The sequence below is a fragment of the Protopterus annectens genome, chromosome 9.part0 (genome assembly GCF_019279795.1).
Source record: "Protopterus annectens isolate FY-2018-M chromosome 9.part0, PAN1.0, whole genome shotgun sequence".
Taxonomy (NCBI): Eukaryota; Metazoa; Chordata; order Ceratodontiformes; family Protopteridae; genus Protopterus; species Protopterus annectens.
In genome coordinates this window covers 1,617,532,361-1,617,550,799 of record NC_056743.1, presented here as the reverse complement: position 1 = coordinate 1,617,550,799, position 18,439 = coordinate 1,617,532,361, and the positions used below count along the sequence as shown (strand labels likewise).

General features: G+C 38.0%; 1 protein-coding gene across 2 annotated transcripts in view; it reads left to right on the top strand.

Moving 5' to 3' along the window:
- The window catches only part of LOC122812213, a 363,229-nt gene that overhangs the window by 119,441 nt on the left and 225,349 nt on the right, over positions 1-18,439 (top strand). For both annotated transcript variants that reach the window (XM_044084555.1, XM_044084553.1), the window contains exon 3: positions 10,008-10,150. In XM_044084555.1, the coding sequence (XP_043940490.1) occupies positions 10,008-10,150 (143 nt within the window). The remainder of the gene's footprint in view (positions 1-10,007; positions 10,151-18,439) is intronic.

Below are 18,439 nucleotides of genomic sequence, written 5' to 3'. Positions count from 1 at the left end.
TGAGTTTCAAACTACACACCCTTTAAAAAATCAATACAAACTGTGAAGACTGATAGAGATGGGTGAAGGCTGCCAGCCAAGCCAAATAGAATTTGATACATAATTCTGGCATTTGTAAATATAAATGTAAAATACAGGCTTGTGTCTTAAATGTAAAGAAATGCTGTTTCAACAATGTGGCAAGATTGCCATCTGCTTTAAGGAAAACCAAGTCAAGCATTTCTTATTGGTCCTTTGAAATTAAAATTACTTTATGTCTATTCCTTTGAAATTAAAATTACTTTATGTCTATTCCTTTGAAGTTAGAATTTGGAGTTGATGAGTCTGGAGTAAGCATACTGCCTATAGTTTTAAGGCTAAAGTTAATGACCAGAATTTACATGTGGAATGTCCTTTATTGCTTTAAGTGTAAAAGAATGTAAATGCAGTTTCTGTCAGCCTGGGGACCAGGAAAGTGTAAACAAATGATGTAATGTTTTATCAGAACTGCAGTTTCAATTTAAACAGTGAGAACCAGAGATTATGAAGCATTTTTGTCTTGATATCCAACTTATCAACACTCTGCCTGTTGTCTTAAGTTATCTTAGAAGTGTGTTTTCTTGTAGAAATAGTTCGATATAAGAAAGTATAGAACTAAGTGTTTTTCTGTGATGTCAGAACTGTACTACTGAATTATTTTAAGCTTCTGTGTGATCTCTGAACTCTTGAATGGCACTGTGGTATAGTAGTATTGTCTTGTGTTTTTAGTATTTATTATTAAATATTTTTAAAACCTCTTAACTGTGGCTGGTTTATGTAGATATAATTAAGCTCTACAGTACATTGCATACTTATAAGTGATCCTGTAATAAGCTCTTTCAAAGCCTTAAGATTGCTTAAGTTACAGTACTATTGGATAATAATATTGCACAGTAATAATTGGACACCCTTTTAAGGGTTTTTGAGTAGCTGATAATTATTAGCTGGTGGTAGCAGTGATTACAACTGTATAGTCTGGGTAAAGGGGCATAGATGGAGAATCTGTGTCAGCCTTTCCCAGGAGTGTCTGTGAAGTTGTATAAATACTTATCTCAAAGTGTATGTGTGTGTGTCTGCTACTTGGGCAGGGTGATGAACCACTGGTTGGACAGACAGGGTGCTGGAGGTTAGCTTGCCAGCTAGGCTGGGATCTGGACCCTATAACTGTGCCAGTGGGGAGTCTTACTGGGGACCTGGAGAGAAAGGGAGCAACTAGCCCCAGACTGACTGTGATCTCTGTGTGCACTTAAGGGAAATTGTACTTTACTGTATGTATTTGTTATCCTTTCCTCTTATATGAGATGCCTTCTCTGGTGTTAGTGGTGAGGATTGAGGCTCTTTGATTGCTGGGCCAGGGCGTGGGCATCACACAGACACAATACCTTTTATTCTAACAATAAGTTTTTAAAAGTAATATTTAAAATCTATCCCTATTTTTGGGCCTTTGCTCCCCCATTATTTTTGGCTTTGTCCAGATCTCTTGTGCTAAGATGTTGAGCTGTGTAATTACTCCAGTGCTACAGCTCTGTAAAACATAATGCACAGTTAGGTATGTTTATTCTACACTGCCAGCCATTATACAGTAAAACATAGTGCGCAGTCACGTATGTTTATTCTACACTCCCTGTCATTATACAGTAAATCATAGTGCACAATTATGTATGTTTATTCTGCACTGTCTGTCATTATACAGTAAAACATAGTACACAGTTATGTATGTTTATTCTACACTCCCTGTCATTATACAGTAAAAGATAGTGCATAGTTACATATGTTTATTCTACGCCGAAAACATAGTGCACTGCTAGGTATGTTTATTCTACATTGCCTGTCATTATGCAGTTTTTAGACACAAATTCAGGTAATGACAGACAGTGCACAAAAGTACAGCAGTATTTGTGAACTGTTTCCTGGAATGCACAATATACAGTGATGCAAGGTGAACATTGGTAACTAACTGAAAAGGTATGATTCCTATCCATGATTTGAGAATGAACTGGTTTATTTGAAAACTGAGCAGACTGTTCTGTGCATGTGCAGTATACACTATACTGTCTACAGCTCCAGGAATAGCCATGGATAATAATCATATTGGTTATGCTAAGTGGGACTGTCATACATTTCTCCTTGATTCATCCCAAACATTCTACTGTGTAATACATCACATGTGCTCACACCTTTCATTAGAACTCTTGGCATATTGTACTGCTAGAAGAATTTAGGGGAATGTGATTAAGATATTCAGCTATTTTTGGTCATCATGGATATGATCAATTCAAAAAAATGTCATGCTGATTGTCGCTAATAGTGGATGACTCAAATGTTCCTTATATTCAAATGAGGGGATCAGTTTTAGTGAACACTACTATTGTGAGGACCATTGCAATCTTACACCTGCGGATGGGGAGTGAGAGTGATTGTGTGAGATGATTACACTACTCTATAGGACACCCTGTATCACTACTATTTTTCTACCTTCTAAAACAGATTTTTTTCTTATTTTTACTAACAATTTGTGCTGACGTTCTTGCTCAAGAAAGTCAAATTAAGCAACTCATTTGCAGTTAGCAGAGACGGCTAAAGCTATGAGCAGTTAATAAGCTGCTTCCTGTGCCGGAAGCACAGAGTTTTTGTCCTTCATTTGGCTATTGTGTAACTTTATTATTTTGAAAATACTATTTTGGAGTTCAAATAATTCACTAGGAAGTTGAATTTGGAACTCTTTTTTTCACGAGGGGGCTGGACAATGCATGTTGCAGGGAAATCTAGGCTGATTAAATAGACCAAGTACTTTCATTCCCCCTATGCACCCAACAGTACAAATGTATGTGACCCTTTGTGAAAATGAATTCAGAAAAGTGGTTGCCAAAAACAATAACAAAAACCTTCTTGACAATAATGGGACCAATAATTTAACTAGGCAAGAAACTACACTGCTCTGTAATATTTTGGAGAATGATGAAATCAGGATTATGAAACCGGATAAGGGGGGAGGTATTGTTATCATGGATGTGTGTGATTACAATAGTAAAATGACTGACTTATTGTATAGTGACACATACACAGAGGTTTCCAAAAATGAGATGAATATTTCCTAGAGGAGTATAGATTTAGACATTGAACAACTTTTACTCAATGAGCAAATTACAGTAGAAACTTCTAGATTCTTGGATACTAAGAATCCTAGGATTCCTACCATTTTTAGAATCCCTAAAATACATAAGAGTATCTCTGACCCCCCCCCCCTTATGACCGATTGTCGATGCAAAAGCTTCTAAAACCTTCAGTTTGGCTAAATATATTGACAACACTGTTAAGCACACCCTCGATAACAGAGACCTGGTGATCAAGGACTCCTGGGATTTTCCGTCTAAACGAGGACTTGATCTTCGCACCATTAACATCTGTGACCTCTTCTCAGTAATACCCCATGATGTTGGACTAGAATGGTTCTATGACTATTTATGCTTAAACAGTACATTGAACCATGCCACTATCCTTACTATCAGGTCCTGTATGGAAATGGTTCTGGACAACAATTTTATCACTTTTGAGGGGCATTTATTCAAGCAGGTGCAGGGGGTGGCAATGGGCGCATGTTGCGCACCGTCATTTGCTAACATTGTATTAGCACAGTGGGAAGACCTCTACGTAATGAACTCTGAATTCAAGGACATGTGGGTACTATATGGACGGTACCTGGATGATATTGTCTTATTTTGGCATGGGAGCGAAGATGACCTGAATAGGTTCTTTGTTTACATCAACAACACCAGCAACTTTTTGAAATTTACCATGACCAAGGACCTTGACACCTTGAATTATCTGGATGTTACTATTAAGAAAGATCACTTTAAGGGTAGGTTTACTTTGCATCTTTATAGAAAACCTACCTATTCTAACTCTTTATTGCATTTTGAGAGTTGCCACCCTCTGCATCAGAAAAAATCCCTTGTCAAGGGTCAATATGTGAGATTGGCCAGAATGGTGTCTGACCAGGACGATTTTATTAAAGAACGTGATGTCCTAATGGGTATGTTGCAGAAAAGAGGTTACCCCTTTAACTTTGTCAATGACATAGCTAAAGAAGTCAAGTCAAAAAGACCTGGGGGTATTTATTCTACACTCTTGGAGAAGCCTGAAGGTTTGAATAGCACCTCTGGTTTGGTAAAAACTGACAGTTTTACTAGGGCATGTGTCCTGCCCTTCACCAGGGATTTTTTTAACATTAGAAGCATCATTTATGATTTTTGGACCATTTTTTTTTTGTTTGGATGAGAAGATCAACAAAAGGTTGGGGGAAAAACCTCTTGTGGTTTACAAAAAGGGCACCTCCGTGATAGGCCTGGTGGAGAGGAAAAAGTTAAAGGTAGGCCTTGGTGGAACTTTTAAATGTGGGAGGTGTGAACAATGCCCTTATATATTGGACACTGATTCCATTAGAGTCAGGAACTATGGTAAAATTACTACAATTAAGAAGTGTTACTGTTACACCAAGGGAGTGGTATATATTGCAACCTGTATGCTATGTGAGGGGTACTATGTGGGGAAGACAATCAGAGCCCTCAGACAAAGAATATATCAACACAACTGTGATATACTAAAAAACAAAGTAACCAATGCTTTATTTAAGCATATAAAGGTACACCCGACACATTATTTTAAATTATTTTGTACTTGAACAAGTAGACCTGGGTCCACGAGGGGGGCCCGATGATGACTTTCTTGAATATTTAGAGCTCAAGTGGCAGATTAAATTAAATGCATGTCAACTACCTGGGCTCAATGACAAGTTATCCATTAGTTCTGTGTTAAAACTAAAATCAGCTTTTTTATGTGATTTTATTCAAGGTCTGTGTTTTTAAATCATACTTCAATACACGATACATTAATGTCTATGTGGCTGGTAGGTGGCAATTGGTGTGTTGTAGTGGGCAGTTACTGTGATTATGTGTTACTGTCTTTTTAAACTGCTTAATTATTTTACAGGAAATGATGTTTGCTTTGTCAACCAGTGGCTGTAAGGGTTAGGGTATTTAAATATGGCATTTTCTGTTTGTTCTTGTTCTGATGAAGTCTTGTGATTTTGACGAAAGTGCTTAACTTTTTTCAATACATTTTCTGGATTTAGTGCTGCAGTGTTCCTTTGGTGATCCTCTTCATATATTTTTATTGTGTAACTTTGATCAAGTCATTTAATGACACATTGCTCCAAGGTTGCCAAGAAAAGGTACAGTTGTGTCTAGTGAGCTTGCCTGGTCAAACAATAGATAAAATAAAAACATGAGTGAAGCAGATAGTGTTTTCATTTGGCAGCTATCAGCATGTATTATTGGTCCCCAAACCCCCTGTCTTTACCTTTTGTGTACCCAGAAGAATGTAAGACAATATAAACATTGTAATCATGAATCCCAGCCATATGTCGGGATGCCTAACATGACCCTTTGGGGTTTTATCTGCTGCCATCTATTTACTGATTGGCTGAGCCTCTAATTGGTCATTGTATGATCGGTGTTCTCACCCAGTAAACAAACTTAAATAAATAAATATATACCAATGAAGGTCAGATTGTATTGCAACCAGATTTGATCTCCACTCTTCCACTGTACTTCTGTTATCATAGACAACGTTGATCTCATGTAAAGTGCCGCTCTGATCCCCTTACAAATGTCACTGCTATTAGGCAGACAAATTCACAAACACTTTCCCCCATATCCTGATATTTAACCTGGTATTCCGGCACTTGTCTAGTGATGAGCTATCAGTGCAGACAATCGGGCCTCGGCAGCATTGGGCTAGTCACTATATGTGCATATATACATATTTATATATATATATATATATATATATATATATATATATATATACACATATATATATATATATATATATATATATTTATATATATCTATATATGCATATATATATATATACATATAAACAGTGGATATAAAAAGTTTACACACCCCTGTTAAAATCCCAGGTTTTAGTGATATAAAAAATGAGACCACAATAAATCATTTCAAAACTTTTCCCACCTTTCATGTGACCCATAACCAGTACAATTCAATTGAAAAACAAACAAATCTGTTAGGGGAAAAATATATAAAATAAAAAATGCACAATAAGCTGGTTGCATAAGTGTGCACACCCTTAAATTAATACTTTGTTGAAGCAACTTTTGATTTAATTACAGCATTCAGCCTTCTTGTGTAGGAGTCTATCAGCATGGCACATCTTGACTTGGCAATTCATGAAATTAGTATTGTTTCAGTCTTTGATTTTTAGCCATAAGTTCCCTTCGCAGAACTTGCAATGTGCCCAGAAATTACTCCTTCTGTAAATCATATGGAGTTACATGTATTGGTAGCATATTTAAATAAGACTGCAAATTCTTTATTTATGAGACCATTACCCCTACCACTATTAGAAATGTACAGGTATCCTTCTTCCACATTACCCACATTTCTGCCTGCAAAGCCTGGTATTTTATGACCTTGTTTCTCTCATGTAAGACACTGTAATCACTGGGTGTAGCAATTTCAAAGATCAATGCTACTTTTGTCTTCTTTACATGAACTACTATATATACTTTTCTCACATCATTTTTTTAAACTGTTGGTAATGGGCAATCCCAAGTGATATAAAATGCCTTATGGATCATGTTTCCAATGCGTCTTAGCTACTTCAATATTGTAATGCTTGCACAATCCCTAGTGCAACAGTCTTGCCACACTATTATGCCTTTCGGTATACAGGCCCTCTGCCATTAGTGTATCACACCCAGCAACAAGATGTGCAACTGTTTCCAATTCTGTTTTCCAGAACTTGCACTTGTCTGTTTCTCCTACATTTTCAATGGACTTTGTAAACCATTGTGTACATACTATCCTGTGCCCTAATATTAACCTTCCATCTTTTGGTTTAAATTCACTTCTCTGTAACCATTCCTGCATCAGATTCTCATTGACATGAGGTTGTTCTGGAAGTTTTCTGTAATTGCAACTATATTTATGCCTTTCCACATTTTGGCCTTCATCTTTTCCTTCTCCTTATATTCTTTCTTTTGTTTTTTGGTGCATTTGTTTGTTGCTTGATTTTTATGTACTACTGGTTTGGTTTCCCTTTCTGCTCAACACCAATATGTTTCTACTAAACTAGCAGGGAAGTCATCTTAGATATGTTCAAGAAACAATAGCCAGGAACCGTCAAAAACAGGTTTAATCACTCTCCAGCGCTTTGGAAAAGCCTTCAAGGAGTACATAAAACAAAAAACAGCACATCCATTTAAATATACATAATTATTAATCAATTATCCAATAAAAAACAGCCCAATTAAATCACCAGCTTCCAATTACACTCAAGACTGAGTCCCGAGGGAGATAAAGTGTCAAATTTTAAAATAAAAATACTTTCTTTGTATAATAGTATTCTTTTATATGCATTTTCAGAACAAAAACCCACAGGAACCCTTTCTAATACAGTAGCCTTCAGGCTTTTTGCCTTATTTGACTGTATTTCAACTTCATGTATCACACTAACTTGTATTTCAAAATATATCTTGCTCTATAAACATCAAGTGATTAAAGCAAACTTACATGCCTTTGGAAACATTAAATTCAACTCTGAGAGAAGTTTTCTCGAGCAACCTTCACTGCAAACACCACATATGATTCATAACTATGTGCTTCATTCATATTTGCACCAAATATACAGTACACCACATCCGGCTTCATTACAGCTGTATATTGTATAACAGTTTCAGTGGCCCTCTACTTGCAGTGATTAAATGACAGCATTCTATGGCTACTAGCGATTTATATTCAAATTGTACTTTTTACATTTCTCATTTGTGCTCTTATGTGTTATTCTTAGTGGTTTTAGGCTTAACCAGGTTCTAAAATAATCCATACTTGTACAGACTGGTAACAATAAGCAATGTTACCAAACGGTTCTCCAAAAATTGGCATTTGCCACAAATAATTGCTCAGGTCTTATTTTTAATATTGTCCACAACTTTATGGCCAGTGTAATTCTTTGATTCTTCAGTGCTGAGATATCTCCAGTAGTTCTTCATTGCTTGTTTAAAGTCAAAAATCTTGTCACTTTCTCTTGTTGTAGACATACCCTAAATAAATGTACAGAGACTAAACATTTAGCGATAAGCCAACTTACTCAGCACAGACTGAGGAATGAATGCCTGTACCATCACCTTTTATAGATGTGCATAGGCTCATATTCTCAGAGGCCCTGCTGTTATACACACATTATAATTATAGACACGTTCAAAATACAATTAACTACTCAAAAATACAGTTATCTAAGTCTGAAAATAATCTACATCAACTATACTCCACTGTGTCCATTTTGAACTTAAGAAATGTCAGAGCAAGACTGTTCAATATAGTGATCTGTGGGTACAAAATATTAATCAGTGTCAGCTAATTTAATCTCAGGTAGTGTATTTTTTCAAGACCAGATGTATAATTATTGAGGTCAGCATTTGGGTACCTGTTAAAATACCCTGTTCTATAACAAGAAAAAAAAAAAAAAAAACACTTTTTTTTAATTATTTCAAGATTTTGGACTTTACTACAGAACATTTTATCCCCAAAATGCTACTCTTGGTGAAGACTACAAAACTCACACAATATTCTGTCAGTAAAAAAACTGATTTTAAAGCCATAATATCTAGATATAGTTTATAGCTATATCAAAAAAATACAATCATTATCAGTTTGCCACATGTACAAACCAGTCTCATTTTTATAAGATGCAAACAGAATGGTAATTTAACTGCATAGTGACATCATACACAATTTGTAATGGAGCAGATTTACAACTTCATAAACAATATATGTCACACTGTGTGATTCATGGTATTACCTCTGAGCATCTTCTGTGTGGAGACATGCGTAAATGGGCGTACCTTCATTGAAGGTTGTGCGTCAGGGCTGGCAACTCGGTACGTAAAAATCTACTGCCAATCATTAGCGGACCGGAGTTCCGCTGTGGTGACCCCTAACCGGGAAAAGCCGAAAGACACAACAACAACAACCTCTGATAGATTACCCTTAGCTCCACCATTTATGATTGTAAGGTATGTCAGCACCTAAGACAGAACTTATTTAGTCTTAAATCAAATATAGCACATTCCCTGTATATGTTGGTCATTTGGATTAATTAAGATTTACTGATGTTCACTTTGCTGAAAATGACACATTGAGTGATGTCTTCCAGAAAAAAGTCTGCTTTTGTAAAGTAAAAAAGGCATTTCATGTGTGTTATTATATTTCCCATCATGAAGTCTGTACTCCTTGCATAGTATAATGAAATCCAAGGTCATTGCACTTTGGGGATGAGTCCTTGCTCTCACTACAGCTTGTAGCAGACTTGGAGTCTGGACAGTCAACAAAAATACATGCACAAATACTAACAGACACACACACACACACACACACACACACATTTCATTAGTTTTTCTTAAAAGAAATTCAGTTTTCCTACCAATGAAATGTGAACTTAAATTAGAAAGAGCTACTTCTCGATTCACCACCTTAAGTATGTCAAAGTGAGAATCAATAAATCAGGCATCATAGAACCACCAAGTTACTATTACAAAACCTGGTGTTAAGATATGTGCATTTTGTTTGTTATGCACTGTCATTGGCTCAGTTACTGTAACATCAGAGGAACTCAGACCATGACAGACAGCTCTTCCATGTTCAAAAAACAGTGTGTTGTCACAATAAAAGAATGTCAGCCATATCAATCAGCTGTAATAATGATTAGATCAAAACAGTCAGCTGCCTGTTAATGTTACACCTTTCACAGTATATACTATTGTACCAATTTTTAAAAAACTGATTTTTATGTGGTAAGAAAATGTAACAGTTGCAAAGAGTCATTTACCTGAGACAACAAGTAAAGTAATTACATATTAACTTTGACTGCATGCGTCTCTAATGGCAGTGTACTTTTCCAATCAGTTCTTCTAGGTGTCAGAAGACGTCAAAATAAACTGGGGAATAAATCAATTAACTCTTTGTTTCAAGATGACAACAGAGAGACTTTATACAGGAAAAGTCTTCTTTCGGGATTACAAACAGTCTCCAGACAGGATCCTGGAAAGGTATACAAATATTATAATATTTAAATGATAGAATAATCATTCATTCATCTGTGTTTTTTGGCACATCTGCTTTCAAATGTTCATTGATTAGTACTAGGCTAACTGCACTTGTGGGCCATTTTAAAGCTAGCCAATTACACTGTGGGAGAATCAAACCCTACACCTTGTCTTTGTAAGATAAACACCTTAACCATTATGCCAACCTCCCTCCCTTACAACATATTTAAGTAGTATTATTGTAGTACAGCACTGAAACAGCACACCTGTAAGTGTGGTGCTAGTCCCCAGTGAGTTGTGCTATTATTGTTGTGCAGTACTGAAACAGCAGACCTGTAAGTCTGGTACTAAATCTGAATGAGTTGTAGTATTATTGTAGTACAGGACTGAAATAGCAGACCTGTAAGTCTGGTACTAGTCCCCTGTGAGCTGCAGTATTATTGTAGTATAACACTGAAACAGCAGACCTGTAAATCTGGTACTAGTCCCCAGTGAGTTGTATTATTGCAGTACAGTACTAAAACAGCAGACCTGTAAGGCTAGTAGTAGTCCCCACTGAGTTGTAGTATTATTGTAGTACAGCACTAAAACAGCAGACTTGTAAATCTGGTATTAGTCCCCAGTGAGTTGTAGTATTATTGTAGTATAGCACTGAAACAGCAGACCTATAAGTCTGGTACTAATCCACAGTGAGTTGTAGTATTATTGTAGTACAGCACTGAAACAGCAGACCTGTAAGTTTGGTAGTAGTCCCCACTGAGTTGTAGTATTATTGTAGTACAGCACTAAAACAGCACACCTGTAAGTCTGGTACTAGTCCCCAGTGAGTTGTAGTATTATTGTAGTATAACACTGAAACAGCAGACCTGTAAGTCTGGTAGCAGTCCCCACTGAGTTGTAGTATTATTGTAGTACAGCACTGAAACAGCAGGCCTGTAAATCTGGTAGTAGGCCCCACTGAGTTGTAGTATTATTGTAGTACAGCACTGAAACAGCAGGCCTGTAAGTCTGGTAGCAGTCCCCATTGAGTTAAACTCCTTGTCTTACTGAATGAGTTTATAGTTGCTAAGGAGTCTTAATCACTTCATACACAGAATAAATCTAAATGTCTATAGGTGTTGTCATTCTTTGTTGGAAGGGGTGATCTCCTATTAGTTCTCCAAAGTTTTATAAGAATATTGATTAAAACCATCACGTTTTCTTCAATTGTTTTCTAGATACCGTGTTGTCATAAGGCACTCAGTTTACATCTTTGATGTTATCCTCTGTATCCCTATTGGGAGCTAAATCATTACTAAACACTGCTCTCATATTTGGTACTGCTTTACTGAGAAACCTCTGAATTCTTGGAGAGGATTTATTTAATGAGGCCATGTTCATGCTTGCTAAACTGTTCAAAAAGTGAGTAGAATAATAATTATAAAAAAAGAAGAAGAAAATGGCTCCACACAAACGTAGCTGGCAGTCTGGCAGTTAACACAGAGGATTAGGGCTATGAGTTGTTAACTATCTGCTTCCTGCGGTGCAGGATTTGATTCCCTTAACCCTCATTTGCCAGCTATATGACCCTAAGCAAGTCATTTAACCAGACATTGCTTTCAGAGCAATTGAGAATTTGGGCTAAGCTCTTTAACATTCTTCCAGACTGCATGAATACTAGCCAACTATGAACCTACCTTGCCATATTCATAAAAAGATAATCCAGTTACGCGTAAATGCCCATCATTCCTGAATGTCTTCTTATCTTCATAAAAAAAAATTGCACTTATGCAAATTGAGTAAGATTCATGAAAATCTTAGGAATGGCAAAGGAGATGTACCCTCTCTTGTCAAAAGGTGTTCATTCCCCAGTTTGGGTCCAGGATGAAAAGTCATTTGCTTAAAGAAGAGAGCTCACTGCATTGAATGGAAAAGAATTTCTGAGAAAAGTGGGAAAACCGGAAATTTCTAGTCAGAGCTTTCAGAGACAAAGTGTCAGAGACTGAAACAAGCATTAATAGAAGATGTTTTTGTATTAAAGAACAAACTTCTTTCAGAATTCTGCTTATTCTTATTACAACCTTTGGTATCAACACTTTTAAAATCAAGTGTATTCTCTATAAATATTGGTTAGTGCTTTTTACAGACCTGTTTTTCCTAATGCTCTTACTCAAACTTTTAAGTTTACTATTAGAAAGAGCAACATCCGTAACACCAGTGGAGTAGTTTTAAGCACCCCCCACAGACTGTCAACTACTCTGTCATATTTTGGGGATAAGTCCTACAGAAGCTTTCCCTGTGATATTTACTATGCATCTCAATATATACATACAAAGTAAAATTGTTATCAGCAGTTAACACCAATAAAATATTTTTTATCAGGGAATTGATAACATTTAGTTCTGAAAGGGCAGTCTATCTGGCCACATGTACATATGAAGCTGAGTCTAAATAGGTCAAATCTTTCGCCATCTTAAGCAGCAAATTTCACTGCATATATGAGGTCCAGGGACATCTTCAGAAGGGGGAATAGTTAAATATATTGGTGGGAGTTAAGGGGGGGGGGTGAAAGGGTTAAATGGGAAGGAGAGATGATTGGGAGGAAATGATGCAAGGAGGGAAGGGCTTAAGGGGTTTAGGCAAGTGTAGCTGGGTAAGAGATCACATTTTGGCGTGAATTTTCTAAGGCAAGGGTTACATCCAAAATGACCTGTAGGTATTCCTGGAGAGCAGGTAGGCCTTGGGATACTGGGTACTGAGCTGTAGGGGACAGGTGGCTTATATATGTGATATAAAGTTACAGGTAAATTGTTTTTTTTTTAGTGTTGTTCTTTCTTTTCTTCCTAAGTTATGGATAAATGATCCTAGGGATAGGGGATGGGATACTGTTGTTTTGGCAAAGTTCCATTATAGCTCTAAATTGGAAAACAAAATGATGAACTGGTATCATATTTGACAATTCTAAGGTTGTAGGTTCAGTAACTTGTGTGTCATTAGCAGGGGATGTTATCATAGGTGGGGGAGGTTTAGATCATTATCTTGTGAGGAGCTCCATTTTCATGCTCTCAATCGGGGTTTGTGATTCGTTGGAGGTGGGGAAGGCTGCCATAGCTGTTTTGAAGTAAATCCTTAAGGTACAGCAGTGAATGGCTTTTCGCAGGCTCTGGATGAAGTAGTAATGACTGCCTCAGTGCATGTGCCATACGAACGTGTGCCATGTAGACCATATAAGATTAGTACTTTATTGCTTTATATTAGTGCTGCTATGATATCATTTGGAAAACTCTAGAGAAGTTATATGTCCTCTGCTTAAAAAAAACTGCTGGTGTGTAAAATTATCAGGTTTTCATAGTTCAGCCAAAAACCAACCAAAAAGTCACTCTTTCCTGATGTATAGTCCTTGGGCTCATAAATCATTACACTCATGGGCATATGCTTTCTGAAGTGCCAGTTCCTCTTGGCTTCACATGACAGATTTCACTTTCTGCTGAGTTAACAGTTTTCTTTGAAGAATAGTTGTATCACATGTAACAGATGAATAGCACTCAGCAAAAAGTGTTAAAATAGCTGATATATACAGCTGTCAGAATCAGGCATCAGTATTGACCTCTGCCTTTTAGAATCGCACCTGAATGTGTGTTTGCAGGCTATGAAAGGGTAATTTTTCTGCCACTGTGGCAGGATGGTACTGCTAACATTGTATTCTTTGAGTTGAGGGACCCTCATGCCTTGCGCTGTTTATGGAGTTTTGGTTGCTGAGCAGTCACCCCTGCATACTGCGAATGGAGCAAATGTCCATTTTACAGTTTATGAGACAGTTGAGTTGGAGTGATAAGAGTTACAGCAATTGCTTTTGGTTTGTATAGCTGAGCTTTACTGGTGTGTTGTATAATACTTAAACAGCTGATTGCTCTGAGCCTTGCTTCTTAACAAAACGTGAGTACTTGGGTTGTCGGTGAAGTATAACGGCAAACCAGGGCTCTCAACCAGGCTTTGCCAAATCTCACCAGAATGGACAAACCCAGGAATAATCAGGGACACTTCTAAAATAGTAGCAATGTTAACCTGAGACATTGACAGAATAGGAGAATGTCAATTAATATACATTTTAGAAGTAAAAGACATCTATAATTCTAATCATTCACATTACTTAAGGTAATTCACCAGCATTTTTCCAAAAGTTACCAGCTGTAGGAGCAATTGCGAAGGACAGAGCTAAAGTTTGAGTCAAAATCAGGGACAATTGAGAGGTATGGATGAAGTCCAAGTTTTACTAGGTATAAACATATCTTTCAAGGGTACCTCATTATGAGGAACGTTCTTCATTTGGAGTCTTAAAATGCCCTTGTTCCTCATTGTTTGTTAATTAGTGGTATGTGAGTGAAGGCATATTAAAGGAGGGTATTCTGTTACCTGAAGGCATTGCATCTTAAACTCAATATTCAGTATGTTGGAGTGGCTTATCTGGCTTGAAGTTTATGGTGTTGGTGTGTTCCAATTGGCTGCTCAGTTAAGCAAGTGTCTTTATTGGGTAGTGTTACTAAATGAATGAGGTTCGTTCACTATGTTTTGTAGAGAGTCATTACATGGTGGCATACAATTGCGTTTCAGGATCAGAGCGGTGAAATTTGTCCTTAGTTTTGGTTTTCGATGGTGGTGAGCAGCTTGTATCAGCTGTTTACAGACTGGTAAGTGACATTTCATTACTGCTCATGCTCAGCCGCAGCAGTATAACTGTTGTAGCAGAGAGTCGTTCAGGGTAGATGTCAGAGCACACTGATATACATTTGAATTTCAGGCTTCTTGCTGCTCTAAGAGGTGAGAGGCATGAGGGATAGTTGTGTCTTACCTGTGTGGTGAGAATATTGTTTTGCAGATGCCATGAGGAGCAGAGAAGCTTGCTTACTGGAAAGAACTGTGGTAGATTTCCACATTTTCTGAATGTTCTTTTTGTCAGCTGGAGACCCTGTTCATAACATTGTATTCTCTTACCTAGGAACATGTACAAATTAGAATGTGGGCATAGAAGTGGATTTGATTTAATTCATAATCACATGTGTAGCATGCAACTAGGTAGAAGTTTGCTGAGGATATACCGCTATAAGGGAATGCTTTCACTCGGCTTTTTTTTTTTTTTGCTATATTTTTCTAATGCTTTCAATTCATTTGCAGAGAAGATAACAGAGAACTACAACCCAGCGGCAGTAGAGTCCAAAGTGTCCCAGAGTGCAGGAGAAGTCATCCTGCATGGGACAACAGTAGCTGGTGGCAGATGGGCATGGAAAGATGACCTTGGAATTCAGGATGGCGACAATGTTGTGGGTTTGGCAGTGTTGCCATTTGGTTGAATTTGAAGACTGTAAGGGTTATTAAACCTTAAATATTGCACTGTATGTTAACAAGTGAATATTACATTAAGTAGTTATCATTATTGAGGGTGGGAAATTATTCTCTGTATGGTGTACTTCTGTTGGGTACTGTCAGTGTTTGCCTCATGGACTTCAGGCTGAGGGTAATTCCCATGTTTGAGGGGAGGACATGGGAGGGTGTTGTGGTGCTGGTTGGCGTGAAAGGGAAGTGGTGAATATATTGTCCCTGCAAGTGAACCTACAATGCCTATAGAAGGGATTTGTGTGTTTGTATCAGGCGAGTATGAGTGGCTGAATAAAGGTGGTGCATCTCACTGGAATGTTATCAACTATAATATGGAGCAGTTAGGTAAAGGTGGCTCACTTTTAATGAGTTACTATCACTTTTAACGGGGAAGCTCATTAAAAAAAAAAAAAAAAAAGAAAGAAAGCTAAATGGCTTTAAGGCTCTGGCAAGATAGCAAAGACTTATTTCAAGTGCAACACCTGATGCCCTAGTCCAAAAGGGGCATGGGGGAATCTCTGGGGTGAATTTACTATTATCCAGCTAGTTATTCTAATAGTATTTGAAGAGGACAAATGAAGTTTAACATGAAGTAGGGGATTGTTCCAGAGATGTGGTATTTTCTGGGAAATTAATCTGTTTTTCAAACAGGTGCTAGCAATGCCACATGCCAGGTTATGGGCCTTACAGTGGATGTCATGGATACATTTGAGTGGCTCTTTGGACTGATAGGAAGGGGTTTAGAATATGTATGACTTTTTAAGAGTGGGTAGGGTTTTGGGGGATCCGTGGGGAACTGGGGGTTGAGTTGGATATGCAGTAGTTGGAAGGCCTGACAGGGCTCTGCTTGGGATTCCTTGTAGGGGTAAGCTAGGTTTAATTGCTTACTGTATGCAAGGTAATACATGAAAGCATGAGTTTTAAGGAGGGGGCAGAGGACAAGCAACAGATTAAGAAAGTTCAGCCTTTTAGGCTACTGGAGTTATGGGCAGTCAGTTTGTCTGGGTTGGTTCAAGTGAGGGTTAATAATCCGGTGCATCACTTTGTCCTTAGGGTGTGCCTTTGGAACATTTTGGTGGGATGGGCTTTTGGCAGATGTATAAGTTGCTCATGGGGACTTGCATTTGTTTGCAAATATTACAGGACTTGTAGAGTGGAGGGGCATAAGCTGGGGGTCTGGCTGTGCCTTGGTGGACAGAAGGAAGCTTAGCTGGGGGATGTTGGATATTTGGAGTTTTAATTTAATCTGGAATAGGAGGTTTGGTGGGAGCGTTGGGGATTAGGGTTCATCTGCATCTGTTTAGTATGGCAGTAGTGAGTTTTTTTCATGCTTCTATATGATGTGTCAGGGTGCATCAGGAATAAAAGTTTGTTGTGGGCGTTTGGGGCACCCTCCTTTTTATGTAGGAGGCTTAGGGTAGGGCATTGCCAGATTGAATCATTATGGCTTGCAGGAGTTTGGGATATCTTTTGTAAGGAAGACATATGGATATGGTAAGGCTTTTACCAGAGTGGAGAATTATGTTATGGCAACCTGTGGGAAGTAATTGGGTGGCAAAGATTAGTCATTGTCAGGTTTGGGAGCAAGATAAGGCAGTTCAGTTGATCAGAGGATTTAGTTGGGGCTACTGTACATGCATGGGTGACAAGGCTAAGTGAACATACCTCATTGTGTAAGGTGGCTGTGTGGTGGTTGTGTTGTTTGCAGAGGTGTATTGCATTGCATTAATGTTAAAAGCAGGAGTTTAGGCACCTCTTTATAAGTCAGACATATGGTAGGGTGAGGTTAGCTTCTTTAGGTGTGGGTTACAGCTGTCGGTGGGAGGCATTTTGGATTTAGTTATTTGACAGGCTTGGGAGCAAGGTTAGGCAGTTCAGTTGGTCAGGAAGAAGTAGCTACAACTACTTCAGTTGTATGGATGAATGGGCTGAGTGAATTAATTTGGTTAGTGCTCATTGATTTGAAGGCTCAGGGTAGGCTAAGAGGAAAGAGGGATGGACTTGGACTAGTGTCAAGATGGGTTTGTTGCATGGATTGGTGTTGGGATATGGAGTTCAAGGGGTTAGGGTTTGTGGGGCATTTATGCCATGGCTGTATTTAGTCATTCCAAAAGTATTGTGAGAGTCATCAAAGGCTAGGATGGTCATTATGTGCTACACTGGTACTGGACAGTTGGAGGGATGGCAGGATTGCTTTTGGACCTTATGATATAGGGCGGCTGTTAGGATAATGGTATGCAATTGCCCTTGCATGGTTTCTTGTGGCATTGGGTTTCATGTTTTGGTGTTGCCTAGGACAGGTAATGTCTTAGGGCTCATTATGAGGTTAATATTGGTTGTATGAATCAGTGAGAAGTTAGTTAATATACAGAAGTTATGCAAAAATATGGTTATTATTTTACTATTGGGAAAGGGATCATTGATTTAACTGTTAGTCAAGTGGTGCCTTTCGGTGCTCATTTGACCGGGTTTGTGGGTTGTTAATAGGCATCCAGTTGGGTTAGAGAAGATTGGTACACCGAATGATGTTTGGTTGAACCACCCTTCTCCCTTTGTAGGGGGGGTTAGGTTGTTGAAATTTTGGTAGGAGAGAGGGGGAACAGCCTGGTCAGGCTGGTTGGTGGAGAAGAGGGACAGGCTTGCCCTTTTCTGTCACCCCCCCCCCGGTGTTGGATATTTATGCCACTAAATAGTGCTATTGGTTTATGAATTTGATTCAATCATTTAGTGCAGAGGCTAGTAAGCAGGTCATTTTTCCTTAATTAGAGAAGCTGATGTTATTGGATTGGATTTCACCATAAAATCAAGATATTGAACCATGAGACAGATCAAACGACCTGATCTTTTAGTTGTTAATTAAACATTTAATATAACAACATATATTTAATACAGGTCAAAGCATTTTGCTGCATGGAGTTTTGTTTGTAGCCCTTTATTCCA